Genomic DNA, 14,624 nt, shown 5'->3' with positions numbered 1-14,624 from the left:
TAAATAGATCTTGAGGATTAAATGAGATGATACATGAACGTTCCTCCCCCAGTAATGCTTGATAATTGGGAGAACAGAATTCCAGTCCCAAAGAATCCGACAGCCGGAAAGGGTTTTACAAGTGAAACACAATTTTTTTTTCAAACAGAGAAACTGAGTCCCCAGGTGGACTGGTGCCCTCCTACCCTCTCCTCGCCACCCACCCCACACACTTAGGGACACTGGCAGGGCACCCTCCTACACAGGTCAGTGTCTCCAGTTTCTGCAGCGCCTAGCTGCTAAAATTGGTTCTCAATAGGTTTTTTTAAGAAATTGAATCTAAAATATGGTAATAATTACTAACATTCATTAACTATTTACAAACCAACTTCCCTCTGATTTTGAAGAGCACAATTTTGTCCTTTCTTACACTGCACATCTGGGCCAGTTTCAGCTTGTAAGTAACAGGGGAAGTGAACTTCACCTCGAAGTTCATCTACACAGGAAGACAGTCACCCACGCACTCCTCTCCTCCCCCCGACCGAGGTTAAAAACCACACAAAGTGAAAATTCGGGAGATTCCGCGCGCACTAAGACCCTGGGGACGGGAATCGAACCCCCAAACACCCAAGAGAAGTTCTCCACTATGACTCACCGCGTGCGCCCACCTGGAGCCAAACGCTCACAGCAGCCGCAGCCAGCGGAGTGGCGCTAACTAAGCACATACAAACTCCACCCTCAGCCAATTAAAACACCCCTGCGTCGCCGCCGGACCAATGAAGAGCGGCGGATGTGGCCGTCCACACGTACCTCAATGTTTGCTGGGAGTTGTAGTTTAAAATAAGGAGCGGGACACTCAGAATCCAGGATCCCGCCCGGTCAGCTCTCCAGCCAATCAGCAGCACTAGTCTGGTCGGCCGCTCTCTCCGGGTTTCCCCCCCACCGGTGACCGCGGCGAGATAGGCTGCAGCCAGATGTGGGGCGGGAGAACGGGCGCCTTGCTCCGGGTGTGGGGGCTGTGGCCGGCAGGGGTCCTCGGAAGGAGACCGCTAAGCTGCAATGCTGCGTCTCTGGCGGGAAGCAATTCCCCCCAGTGTTGGAACTGCGGCGGCCCAGGGGGCCCCATGCGGGGACACGAGTTCTTCTGCCCACAGTGCCGCGCGCTGCAGCCACCTGACCCCACTCGAGATTACTTCAGCCTCATGGACTGGTATGGGAGGCAGTTTCGGGAAACACGCGGCGGCGAGAGAGACGTCAGAGGCTCAGGAGATAGGGGGTAGGGCCTCTAGTGTTTGGGAAGGAGAAGGAGGGACCGGTTAGATCGGTGGGCGGAGAGAAATCGGGGTGGGGCTTGGAAGCACGGAGGGTGGGATTGCGGCCAGTGAGAGGAAATTGAGGGGCGAGCCTGAGATAGGGCCTCTGAGGAATGGAGACGAGAAAGGTGGGGGGACTGGAGGGGTGGGGAAGGAATTTAGGGGAAATTGAAGGCGGGAGGCTTCTGTAGAGGGAGACCTGAGGGGTGGGACCTGAGAGAAGTTGAGGGGCGGGGCCTGAGGGAAGTGTACTGGAGGGGCTGCAGAAAGACTTGAGGATAGGGTCAGAATGGTTAAAGTTGGGTTGAGACTTTTAAGGCGTACTGAGGTATTATCCAAAATAAGGGAGTAAAGGAGCTTCCCGGCTTGTGAACACGTGGAGATGGGAGAGTAGTGCTCCTGGAGAGGGCTTGGAAGCTCCCCTGCCCTTTCCCCCATGCTTGTTTTCCATGTGGTTGTTCCTGAGTTACATCCTTTTATAATAAAATAAATCTAGAAAGAAAAACAAAATAGGGTGTAAAAGCACTGGAAAACTTAATATTGTGGCCTGAGTCTAAGGGAAAAATAAGAACTGGAGGGAGAGAGTCAGAAAAGTGGTTGTTTTTCCTGTTTTCCTCCGAACGTGGAGCTTGGAGAGGTGATGAAATTTGGGCAGAACTAAACTGTTAAGACAGGGCAGGCTCCGGGAAGGTAAAGTGAAAGGAACTGGGTTAAAATAGAGAGACAAAGATGAAAGGACCTGGGCCTTCGAAAGACAGAGTGGGATTCAGGAATGGTCCTTCCCCTTAACTCTGAGATGGGCCCCTACCAGTCACTCTGCACTTAGGATGTGCTGCAGTGACACTATCCTTTAAGTTCTGAAAGCATGCCAAACTTGCTTGCACCTCAGGGCCTTTGCATGTTCCCTCTGCCTCTTGGTGACCTTTTTTCTGATCTTTGATTATTTTTCATCATCATTCAGGTCTCAGCTCAAATGTCATCTCTTTGTCCACCACATGTACCATTTTCCCTGACCCTGTTCTCTTTTCCTTCACAGCACTTTTTGAAGTTATCTCTCTCTACGTGTATATCGCCTTTACCCCCATGAGAACAGGAACCAGGCCCATAGTATACAAATCTATAAATATTTGGTGCATGACTTTTATCTCCCAATTTCCTTACAGCAACCGTGCCTTCAGAGTTGACACAGCAAAGCTCCACACTAGGTACCAGGAACTACAGCGTCTTGTCCACCCTGATTTCTTCAGCCAGAGGTCTCAGGTAGCCTGTTGGCCACCCCTAATCATACCCAAACATTAGTGTACATGGGGTGGGTGGCAGTGGCCTTGTGGTGATGTGGTTATCAGAGACAGAGCTAAACAACCAGCTCCACCCTAGGGCAGCCTGACCCCAGCTGGCAGACCCTGAACCTGCCCTGCACTCACAGCTTTTACCTGACTTCCCAGAAGAATTAGAATCCATTCGTGAAAATAAAGACATCTCATCCCACACCACTTCTACTTGGGAGACTTCCTTACTTGTCTGCCCATCAGTATTTTATGAAACAGTTTGTGAATGTAATGTGGCTGATTTGGATGGTAATGAAATTATCTTCATCTCCACTAACAGACTGAAAAGGACTTCTCGGAAAAGCATTCAACCCTGGTGAATGATGCCTATAAGACCCTTCTGGCTCCCCTGAGCAGGGGACTATACCTTGTAAGGTGATTTCCCAACCCTCTATGCGTGACTACATGCTATTCATTGGGCTATGGGACAGCTGCTCCCCTGTATTCACCAGAAGAGTGCTTGAGACCTGAACTAGTCTAGGGACCCAAAGATAATTTGCCTCAATGATACTGCATGAGAATAGTTTTCTCTGAGTATTTGTAAATCTTACTTGCCTGAGTGCCTTATTTTTTTACCGTTTGGTAGCATTTAGGGAAGAGTATTTTGGGGGTTTTGGTGGGGGAGGGAAGAGTTTAGCACCTTAGAGTTTTAGGATTTAATAGAGCCTTTACAAATATCTAGTTCAGTCTCCCAAGTGGAGGAACAACTGCCCTCGGGTCACACAGTTCCAGGTAGCAGAGAGGAATCCCGTCCCAGCACTCCTGTCTCTGTCCAACTTCCCCATACCCTGCCTTCACATTTTCACTATTAAGACAGTTCAAGGTTAAAAAAAAAAAAAAAAAGACAGTTCAAGGTTTGTTTGTTTGTTTGTTTGTTTATAAATCGTATTCTGTTCTATTCTGTGAGTAGGATTTATGACTCTGGCCACAGTCTCTTCAACCAACCTTACTTCTTTCTGCTTTATGTCCCAATAGCTAAAGCTCCATGGACTAGAGATTCCTGAAGGGACAGATGATGAAATGGACAGGCAATTCCTCATGGAAATAATGGAAATCAATGAAAAACTTGCAGAAGCTCAAAGTGAAGCTGCCATGAAAGAGACTGAATCTATTGTCAGAGGTAAAAGATAAAATACCACTGAATGCATTTTATTGCTGTTACGAGTACATGTCCAAGGTTAGGTGAAAATGAATATAAAGACTACATCTAGGTCATCATAATGATTCAGGGAGTATTTTTTTTCTTGGTTATACTGAAACCAATTTTGTCTGGAGGTTAAACTTGCAACATCTCTTAACTTTCCAGAAGGCAGCCTTAAACCAAGAATGTAATAATATTTTGCAGATTGCACTCCTCCTTCCTACCCATGACATCATTAGATGCTATTAACATCTCTGACAAGAATAATTAGACCTTAGAAGTTCATGGAAATGCCCAAGGTCACATTGCAGAGCAAAGACTGAAAAACTGACTTCTAATCGCATATTACTTTGTTTTCCACTTTATTTCACACTGATTCAGGCAGGGTTCTCCAGAGAGACAGAACCAATAGTATATATGTATATATGGAGAGAGAGAGAGAGAGGAACCTATTTTAAGGAATTGGCTCCAGAATTGTGAGGGCTAACAAGTCCAAAATATGTCAGGCAGACCAGGAGGCTGGAAACTCAAGCAGGACTTCTATGCCTACATTATCCAAGCTAATCTTTACTTAAAGTCAACTGGTTGTAAATCACATCTACAAAATACCTTCACAGCAATATCTAGACTAGCGTTTGACCAAACATTTGGGCACCATAGCCCAACAAAGCTGACACATAAAATTAACCATGCCATGTAGAAGAAGGTCCAAGTTCTCACTCCAATTGTATGCACATATGTACTTTCACAAAAATTTGTGGCATGCCTGCTGTGAATCAAGCGTTATGCAAGACACCAGTGAACGAGAAAGACCCGTGTCTTCATGGAGTTTATATATTCCAACTCAGTGTGTCCAAAATGGAATTCATGAGCCTCTCCCCTCCCTCCTTAAAAAAAAAAACCAACCTATTCCTCTGCTGATGTTCCCTAAGTGAAAGACACCATCCAGCTGCACAAGTCCAAAACACTGAGGAGGCGTTCTTAACAACTTATCCTCCCTTACCCCCATAGATAGTCATCACCAAATCTTGAAATGCTGACCTTCTAAATATGTCCCAAATCTGTCTGCACTGCCAGCACCCTGTTCCAAACTACCATTCTTTCTCACCTGGACAACTGCAGTAGCTCCAGACTGGTCTAGCTATACTTCAATCGAATATATTCCTATACTGTCACTTATGAGATCTTTTGAAACCCAAATCTAATCATATTACCCTGGGTTATGCTTTAAAACTTTATGTGGCTTCCCACTGCTCTCAGGTTAAAGACCAAAGTCTTTAGTAAAGCATACAAGGCCCTGTATGGTCTGACCTCTGCTTCCTCCCATGTGCCCCTCCACTCTAGCCACACAGGACATTTCTAGTTCTTCATCTGTACCAGGCACCTTTCTACCCTGGGGCCTTTGCACATGCTGTTCTGCTTAAAACTCTCTTCTCCTCCTTCCTCTAGTGAACTCTTCCTCTTCCAGATCTGGGGGTAATCATCACTTCCTCAGAGAACCTCTTTATCTGTACCTTTTGGCAGTGGATACCTCTCCCTTATAGGACTAATCACAGTTATAACCTTACTGTTCTACATGAGATTATTTGACCAATGTCAGCCTCTCTCCCTCCTTAGAGTAGAAGTTCTGCAGAGGCAGAAATTGTTTCTGCTTTTTGGTCCCCTCATATCCTCAGCCCAGGTACATGATGTATATAACATGGGCTCAGTAAATATTAATTGAGTGAATAAATAATGAAAAAAGAAGCTAAAATCAATAAAATGGCGGGGGGGGGTCTATCAGTTAAGGATGTATCAACAGCCTTTCGGCTGGTTGGTGTTGGAAGACCTCAAGGCTTACAGTCACAAACCCCCTCTGCACAGTTTTGGAAGGCAGAGGAACATGACACTCTGCTGTGAGGGGGTCTTGGGTGCAGTGTCAACACTGCCATTGACTTTACATGTGACCTTGAACAAGCAGTTTCACCCCTCTGAGCCTCAGTTTGCTCATCTGTAAAATGGAGATAACATTAGTGCTGGTTGTTGCAAGGATTAAATTAAATCAAATAAAACATGTAAAACACATAACAGTGCCTGGCCCATAGCAGGTGCTCAGTCACTGGTGGGGGTTATTCTAGCCCTATAGTGAATGTCTGGTTTCAAACAGGTCACTGACCTTCATTTAGATTAATTCCTAAGTTTCCTCCCCTACAAGCATGTGCTAAGGCCCAAAGTAAGCAAATATTCAAGGGCATAGAGCTAGTTAGATCTGGGCAGAACTCCTGAGCCCCTAGACTCCTAGTCCAGTGTTCTTTTGTCAACACCACGTTGCTAGTTTCCCACAGCTGTCTAGGAGTCTGGAGACTTGAAGTCTGCTCCCAGCTCCTCCACTCAACCAACCATATGACTAGGGCCATCTCCCAATACCTGTAACTGCCTATGAAAGAGATATAACATATTTGAAAGTGCTTTGAAAGCAGGCACCATATAAGCGATTGATACTTTTTATATCTGGAAAACGCACTTATAGTGAATTTCTTTTTTTTTTTTTTTAAGATTTTATTTATTTATTTGAGAGAGAGAGAAACAGCATGAGAGGGGAGAGGGTCAGAGGGAGAAGCAGGCTCCCCACCGAGCAGGGAGCCCGATGCGGGACTTGATCCCAGGACCCCGGGATCATGACCTGAGCCGAAGGCAGTCGGCCAACCGAGCCACCCAGGCGAATTTCTTCATTTCCTAATGAGGACACGGTAGAAACACCAGGTGGCTGAAACACCAGGTGGCTGCTCCTTTACCTTATCTGGCATCTCCTCTCTTATGGTACAATATGATCTAAGTGTTTCATTTTCCTGGGAGGCTGTATAATTTGCAAGTGGTTGTTTGAAACACTGTAATGCCCTGCCCATAGGCAATCCCAGTTTGCTAATTTTCTCCTACCTGAAATCTGGAAAATTCAGACTACTTGGTGGAGACAATCAAAGCATTTCCTTGTCCTGTCCTTTTTTTTTTTTAATGATTGTATAGCCATTTTACAAGCCTTAGCGATTGCCCCTCAGACCTTTCAGAGGTAGAAAAACATAATGTGAGTAGGGTCAGCTACACTAAACGGGAGCTCCTGGGGAGCCTGGGTGGCTCAGTTGGTTGAATGTCTGACTCTTGGTTTCAGCTCAGGTCATGATCTCAGGGTTGTGGGATTGAGCCTCGATTAGGGCTCTGTGCTTAATGGGGAGTCTGCTTGAGATTCTCTCTCTCACCCTCTGCCCCTTCCCCACACACATGTGTGTACCCTCTCTTTCTCTCTCTCTCTCTCAAATAAAGATAAATAAATCTAAAACAAAACAAAACACAGGAGCTGCCATCATGGGGCATGTGGACACAGGGCTTTATGAGGCCTTACCCTGGAATCTAAGCTCCCTGTCATATTGTGTTGAAACCAGCTACCAAGTGTTATCTTCACATCATTAGTCTATATAAATAGAAAAATTAAGATAGTGATTTTCTCTTTCAGCTAAACAGAAAGAATTGACTGACAGTGTGAGCAGAGCTTTTGAACAAGGTACTTTCTTCATGTCTTAAGTTTCTTAAATGTGGAAAGAAACTGTAAGCACTGAGGTATAACCATCAATTCAATAAACAGCTATTTTATACCCATCCTATGATAAGTACATGGGGAGCTATAAAATATAGGCAAGTGGACATTTCTCCCTTCAAGGATTCACAGCCTTGCTAGAGAAATAAGCTGTGTGCCAAAAACTGATATGCCAGTGAAAGAGCAGACGAAAGTGCTTCTGTTCCTCTTCAGCAAGTAGGAGAAGTTAAGGTACGGGATGTAGGCTGAAGCCAACACAGGCAGATCCTGAGGGCAAGGCTGCACACCCCTTTCCTCTGCAAAGCCCAGAAGGAGAAGCCCACAGCAGAGCTGTGCCCAAATTTCAAAATAGCAATGTTCATCCTGGTCCCCATTGCTCCTGGCTTTCAGCTCAAAGAGATTCAGTCTATTTCTGGCTATTTTGAAGTAAAAACAGTCTTTCTCTCCATCCCAGACTTGTGCCACCCCTTAAATAAAGGAATAATGGCCCTTTGGCTGAAGGATCATTTGACTGCAGGAAGCCGAAGGCCACTCAAGCTAGCCCAGATAAAAAAGGTTATTATAAGGAATTAGGACTATGTGCCCAGATCCAAAGAGAAAGTCCCTGTGATGATTATAGTATACAGTGTTATATGAGCTCTTCTGGGGCAAAGCCTGAGAACCAGAATGCAGTCTGAAACCAAAACTGCAGTCCTGGACTCGATGCCTCTGGCAGTTTCATTGCATCCTCTTCTCCTCACTATAAACCAGTTCCATTCTCGTCCTCATTAGCATACAGTGCTCCAAAATGGCCTTCCCCACTGGTGACTCCTTAGTTCGCCTAGGTCCATTACCTTATAAGAGCAAGGACTTTGACCATCTGACTAGAGTCCCCTAGGCACCAACTCTAGATTCCCGAGACGGGAGTTTGGTTGGCCCAGCTTGAACCAGATGTCCACTGAAGTCCAGTCAGCTAGTGCTGAGGGGACAGGCTTATACAGTGTGCCATCCAGTTTGCAAGGACTGTAGAAGTCTATTCTGACACACAGGCAGAGGAAGGGTCTTTAAAAATACGTTAGGGAAATACAGGTTAACAGCCTGATATGGCTGCCTGAAATCCATGAACCCAACCCACTGACGATTCAGGTGTTCCACCAGGGCTCACCCACATCTCCTACTGCACTTTTGTAGATTTTTTTTTTGTAGATTTTGAGAAGAATAAATAATATTTAAGTACAATTTAAGGAATAAAAACAGAAGAAACACTCATGTCCCCACCACCCAGCTTAAGAAATAGAACATGCAAAGAAGATATACAAATAGTCTATGGAAAGATGTGCAACATCACTAATCATTAGGCAAATGAAAATCAAAACCACAACGAAATACTGATTAAGATGGCTAGTATTAGAAAACTCAGAAAATAACAAGTATTGGTGAGGGTCTGGAGAAGTTGAAACCATTGTGCACTGTTGGCGGGGATGTAAAATAGTGCAGCCACTATGGAAAGCATTATGGTATTTCCTCAAGGAATTAAAAATAGGATCACCATAAGATCTAGCAATTCCACTTCTAAGAATATACCTGAAGAATTGACAGCAGGGACTCTGAAGAGATGCTTGTACGCTGTCAAAGGTAAAGCTAGATACTACTTAAAGTGGTAAGGATAGATTTTAATCAGTAATAACTATTGCAATAGGGAAGAGTCTGGTGTGAACTGAACTCCCGATTGATACAAAGGTTACTGGGCATTTTAAAGAAAGAATGAAGGGCACCTGGGTGGCTCAGTTGGTTAAGCATCTGCCTTCAGCTCAGGTCATGATCCCAGGGTTCTGTGATTGAGCTCGGCATTGGGCTCCCTGCTCACTGGGGAGTCTGCTCCTTCCTCTCCCTTCTGCCCCACCCCACCCCCGCCCCCCGCTCATGGTCTCGCTCTCTCTCTCTCTCAAATAAATAAATAAAATATTTAAAAAAAAAAATAAAGGGAGAATGAGGGAGTAGGGAGGAGAATGAGCATCGTCTCAGTAGAGTCTGGGAAATGAAAAATTACAAAAAAGGGAAGGTGGTAGTTTCATGTGAAACCAATCTGGTTTTGCTAACTGGGGCTTATTAAAGTTAGGCTTCTACCCTCCCTCAGACACTGGGAGACAGGGGTCCTATCTTCTGGTGTTAGCTGCAACAAACAGTAAGAAAGAAACAGGAAGAAGAGACATTCTTCTTTCCTCTGAACAATGTAAGTCCATTTCTCATTCGATCGCCCTTTGTTTATTAAGGACTAGCTGAGCCATCTGTTGAGACTTGGTAGAAGAGGATATTTGCTGGATGACGTGAGCAATCAGGCATTTAATGAGGAGCATCTCTATGAAAACAAAAAGAAAACAAAGGCTAATGGTGGGAACAGAGTATAAACCCAGTTTGTGAGTCCAGAGGGCGGGCAGTCACTTGAGAAGACACTGAACTCTTTTTTTTTTTTTTTAAGATTTTATTTATTTATTTGAGAGAGAATGAGAGATAGAGAGCACGAGAGGGAAGAGGGTCAGAGGGAGAAGCAGACTCCCTGCCGAGCAGGGAGCCCGACGCGGGACTCGATCCCAGGACTCCAGGATCATGACCTGAGCCGAAGGCAGTCGCTTAACCAACTGAGCCACCCAGGCACCCAAGACACTGAACTCTTAAGCATCTTTACATGGTGGTGTGAGGACAGCAGTGGCAATCCGATAGATTTCTTATTTTATAGTTTGACTGTTGGTAGTGATGGCATAGACGTCAACGTCACAGCCATGGCTTTACCCAGAGCAGAGCATGGGAGACACAGGAGTTCTGGTGGACCTTTGGGGTAGCCCAAGTGGCAGCAAGTCCAGGCACAAAGGTTGCCCACACGTGATTTGTAGGGATGAGTTCTTTGATGCTTATATCAAGTTGTCTGGCCTTAGCTTTCAGGGCATTTTCAGATCCTGGAGGAAAGGGCGACCACAAGAGAACCTGAGTCCCAAAAAGGATTAGGTTTTAGTTCTTAGTGATGCCAAATCAGGAGGGAAGGAGAAAAATGGGAAACGGCACTTTGGAGAGTTATAGCCAGATATTCAAGGAGAATTAAGAATTTGCTAAGGGAGGGCGCCTGGGTGGCTCAGATGGTTAAGCGTCTGCCTTCAGCTCAGGTCATGATCCCAGGGTCCTGGGATCGAGTCCCGCATCGGGCTCCCTGCTGCTTGGGAGCCTGCTTCTCCCTCTGCCTCTCTCTCTCTCTGTCTCTCATGAATAAATAAATAGAATCTTTAAAAAAAAGAATTTGCTAAGGGCTAAAAACAAAAGAAGGGGGAAAAAAAGAATTTGCTAAGGGCTGACAAAATGTGTAAGATGGCAAGATCCAGTTTGGTTTACAGGAAGATAATAAAACCTCAAGATAGATTCCAGGTGTGATATACTTTTCCATTGTCATAAAATTTCTATCTACAGTCAACCCCCTTTTTAATCAAAGGTTATCAAGGTAGAATAGTTTTGTTTACAAAATAACTTTAGTTGCATTAAAGTTGGCCTAATTATCCACATGAATGCAACAAGAATAGTAATCAACAATACAGACCTTTTTAAGTAATTGATTTTTTATTTTTATTTTTTTAAAGTTTTTATTTATTTATTTGAGAGAGAGAATGAGAGAGAGCGAGCACATGAGAGGGGGGAGGGTCAGAGGGAGAAGCGGGCTCGCGGAACTCGATCCTGGGACCCCAGGATCACGACCTGAGCCGAAGGCAGTCGCTTAACCGAGCCCCCCAGGCGCCCCTTAAGTAACTGATTTTTTTATTTTTTTAAGATTTTATTTATTTATTTGACAGAGACAGAGATAGCGAGAGTAGGAACACAAGCAGGGGGAGTGGGAGAGGGAGAAGCAGGCTTCCCGCTGAGCAGGGAGCCCGATGCGGGGCTCGATCCCAGCACCCTGGGATCATGACCTGAGCCAAAGGCAGACGCTTAACGACTGAGCCACCCAGGTGCCCCAATAGTGAATGTTTTAACACTTTATCTTATTTAGAAATTATTTATATATTTAATAAAGATCTATTATTTAACTTAGCTTACCATGACTCTAAGGTTCCAAGTTGCCAAAAAGATTTTGGAAATGATTTTTAGGCAGCATATTATAAAACATAATTATCATTATAAATAAAGTTTGTCAGGGGCACCTAGGTGGCTCAGTCGGTTAAGCATTTGCCTTCAACTCAGGTCATAATCCTAGGGTCCTGGGATCACGCCCCACATCGGGCTCCCTCCTCAGCAGGGAGCCTGCTTCTCCCTCTCCTCCCTTCTCATTCTCTCTCTCTCCCTATCTCTGTCTCTCTTTCAAATAAATAAAATCTTTAAAAAGAATAAAATAAAATAAATTCAATTAATTTAAATTCAGTTAATTAACATGTAATGTATTATTTGTATCAGGGGTACGGGTCTGTGATTCATCAGTCTTATATAATACCCAGTGCTGATTACAACATATACCCTCCCTAATGTCCATCACCCAGTTACCCCATTCCCCCTCAGTTTGTTTCCTAAGATTAAGAGTCTCTTATGGTTTGTCTCCCTCTCCGATTTCGTCTTGTTTCATTTTTTCCTCTCTCCCCTATGATCCTCTGCCTTGTTTCTCAGATTCCGCATATCAGTGAGATCATATGATAATTGTCTTTTTCTGATTGACTTATTTCGCTTAGCATAATACCCTCTAGTTCTATCCACGTCATTGCAAATGGCAAGATTTCATTTTTTTTTTGATGGCTAGGTACTATTCCATTTATATATATATATACATATACATATACACACCACATCTTCTTTATCCATTCATCTGTCGATGGACATCTCAGCTCTTTCCATAGTTTGGCTATTGCGGACATTGCTGCTACAAACATTGGGGTGCAGGTGACCCTTTGGATCACTACATTTGTATCTTTGGGGTAAAACCCCATAGTGCAATTGCTGGGTCATAGGGAGGATACAACTCTTTTAAGGGATTTTTATAAATTAACTTGGTAATATCATCGGGAGTTAGGGAAATATACATATCAGACACATAAATATACAGACAGATGCAAATACAGATCTCACAGGGGTTTTTTTGTTTTTTGTTTTTTTTTAAGATTTTATTTATTTGGCAGAGAGAGACACAGAGAGAGAGGGAACACAAGCAGGGGGAGTGGGAAAGGGAGAAGCAGGCTTCCTGTGGAGCAGGGAGCCCGACACGGGGCTTGATCCCAGGACCCTGGGATCATGACCTGAGCCAAAGGCAGACGCTTAACGACTGAGCCATCCAGGCGCCCCTCACAGTTTTCATTTTAAAACTTTATCTGTGATTCAGACTGGCTACCTTGGTCAATAGAGTTAGTTTTATTCTTGCTGAAATGAAACCTCACCTTAACATCTCTGTTTATTTCAGATGATTTGGAAAAAGCCAAGGAAATTTTAACAAAGATGAGATACTTTTCAAATATAGAAGAAAAGATCAAGTTAAAGAAGATTCCCCTCTAATGATTACTAGTTTAAAACTTTCCAAAAAAAAAGTTTCAAAAATAAAGTTCTTGTATATTTCTTTTCTGGCTTCTGTTAATTGAGACTAGAAATGCATTCACCGCTTTTACCATCTTAGTTAAACCTGTGGCTCAGGCATTAATGGATGGCAAAGTTTATCATGCGGGAGGAAACAGTGTAGCCAAAGCTTGGGTGGTGGTCAGTTCTTTGTGTGATACTTGATACAGCATGCTCCCCATCTAGGCAGGTAAAAGAACTAGGGATGGGGCCAACTTGAGGCTCTGGAGAAATGGTTGGCAAACTTTTACTGCAAAGGGCCAGATAGTAAATGCTTTAGGCTTTGTGGCCCATACTGCCTCTGTTATAACTGCTCAACTCTGTCATGATAGCATTTTGTTTACAAAACAGGCAGTGAGTTAGATTTGACCCAGAGATTCCCAACCTCTGCCCTAGAACCATATCTTTCTAATGGCCAGCCCTTCACTAGTGCCCTTGTTAGTATAGTCTTCAGAGCATTCAGTTTAGTAACCATGCAAAGTTGCCTAAGGATTCTTAGGCCTACATTTAAAAATGTAGATAATATTATCAAGAGTTAGTCTGGTGGGGCCATGATGGGTGTAGAGATTACCAAAAAAAAGAAAAAAGAAAAAGAAATTCCAAGAAATAACAACTCTTGGAGAGCATTGCTTGTTTACAATTGAAAAATCAGAGTTGTGAACCAAGGTTCAACTCCTAGAGCTTAAAATTGCAGCCCCTTTGCGTCCTCCCTCATCCTTGTCTAAGAATTTATATCTTGTGAATCCTGATCCTATTCTACTGAGTTTGTTAATATTTTAGGATTTATGGATCCTCTGAAGGCAAATTAATCACAGCAGCTGTCTGGTTTAATGGTATTTAGGAATATCAGTACAATCACCAGCCCTCTTATATTTTACAAGGAGAATGAGTTACTTCTCTAAAAACACACAAGGAGTCTTTAAGTGAACAATTACAATGCAAGCAAATGTCCTAATTAAATTGGGTGCCTCTGCAAAGAAACGAGATGAAAGTAGTGTTTGAAATAGTTCTGCAGACAATCTTCATTCCTTCTTCAGAACGATGATCAGGGACCAAAACAATCTGACCATAAAAAGAAATCAGATAAACATTTTTGGAGGAACTTCAAAGAAACTTTTCCCTTACCTGCTGCCATCAGCTAGAAAGGCCACTAGGCCTCCCAGCTAACTACTTCTGATTTAGGGGATAAATAAAAAAGACTTTAAGTCAGTGTAATTACTTTTGTTTTTTCTTTTTTGTTTTTCCTTCACTCTTCCAAATTCTTTCCCCTTTAGGGTAAAAGTCCAAGTTTAGTGGGACTTCTAAATCCAGGAACCCTTGCAAGTGTTCCCTGTCAAAGCCCTATGGGGAGGTAGGCTTCTAGCCATCTGGAAAATTAGCAGCCCTATTTGGACTAAAGTTTTTTGGTTTTCCTTTTTTTTTTTTTAAGTTTATTTAAGTAATCTCTACACCCAATGTGACGCTGGAACTCATGACCCCGAGATCAAGAGTTGCATGCTCTTCCGAATGAGCCAGCCAGGCACCCCTGAATTAAAGTTTCTTTCTTTTTTTTTTTTTTTAAGATTTTATTTATTTGTCAGAGAGAGAGAGAGTGTGCACAAGCAGGGGTGTAGTGGCAGGGAGAGGGAGAAGCAGGCTCCTGCTTAGCAGAGAGCACTGATATGGGGCTCAATCCCAGGACCCTGGGATCACGACCTGAGCCGAAGGCAGATGCTTAACCAACTGAGCCACCCAGGCATCCCTGA

At 43.8% G+C, this 14,624-nt stretch overlaps 2 protein-coding genes across 6 annotated transcripts in view; one reads left to right on the top strand and one right to left on the bottom strand.

Annotated features, from left to right (window-relative positions):
• Positions 1-716, bottom strand: part of CHEK2 (checkpoint kinase 2) — a 50,622-nt gene extending 49,906 nt beyond the window's left edge. The window contains exon 1 of one of the 2 annotated variants that reach the window (XM_028124749.1): positions 635-716. The gene's annotated coding sequence lies outside the window, so the exon portion shown is untranslated. The remainder of the gene's footprint in view (positions 1-634) is intronic. The other variant, XM_028124750.2, reaches the window with a different exon arrangement.
• Positions 717-901: 185 nt separating this feature from the next.
• HSCB (HscB mitochondrial iron-sulfur cluster cochaperone) lies at positions 902-12,884 on the top strand. 4 transcript variants are annotated; one of them, XM_088019748.1, is made up of 7 exons: positions 902-1,189; positions 2,456-2,552; positions 2,901-2,990; positions 3,596-3,740; positions 7,249-7,296; positions 10,103-10,177; positions 12,731-12,884. In XM_088019748.1, the coding sequence occupies exons 1-7, from the start codon at positions 954-956 to the stop codon at positions 12,820-12,822; spliced, it is 783 nt and encodes a 260-aa protein (XP_087875874.1). In that variant the 5' UTR covers positions 902-953; the 3' UTR covers positions 12,823-12,884. The 4 variants fall into 4 exon arrangements, with proteins under 4 accessions (XP_087875874.1, XP_027980371.1, XP_027980372.1 ...); XM_028124570.2 differs by lacking the exon at positions 10,103-10,177; XM_028124571.2 differs by lacking the exons at positions 7,249-7,296; positions 10,103-10,177.
• Positions 12,885-14,624: the final 1,740 nt, after the last annotated feature.

This window comes from Eumetopias jubatus, unplaced genomic scaffold (assembly GCF_037043125.1).
Source record: "Eumetopias jubatus isolate StellerSeaLion01/CBP00866 unplaced genomic scaffold, mEumJub1_p1.0 scaffold_16, whole genome shotgun sequence".
NCBI classification, from domain to species: Eukaryota; Metazoa; Chordata; class Mammalia; order Carnivora; family Otariidae; genus Eumetopias; species Eumetopias jubatus.
This window is presented reverse-complemented; position numbering and strand designations above follow the sequence as displayed.

Coding starts and splice junctions, on each gene's coding strand:
- HSCB (XM_088019748.1), top strand. CDS start 954: ATGTGGGGCGGGAGAACGGGCGCCTTGCTCCGGGTGTGGGGGCTGTGG. Junction 2,553..2,900: donor TCTTCAGCCAGAGGTCTCAG/GTAGCCTGTTGG, acceptor CTCCACTAACAG/ACTGAAAAGGACTTCTCGGA. Junction 3,741..7,248: donor GACTGAATCTATTGTCAGAG/GTAAAAGATAAA, acceptor TTTCTCTTTCAG/CTAAACAGAAAGAATTGACT.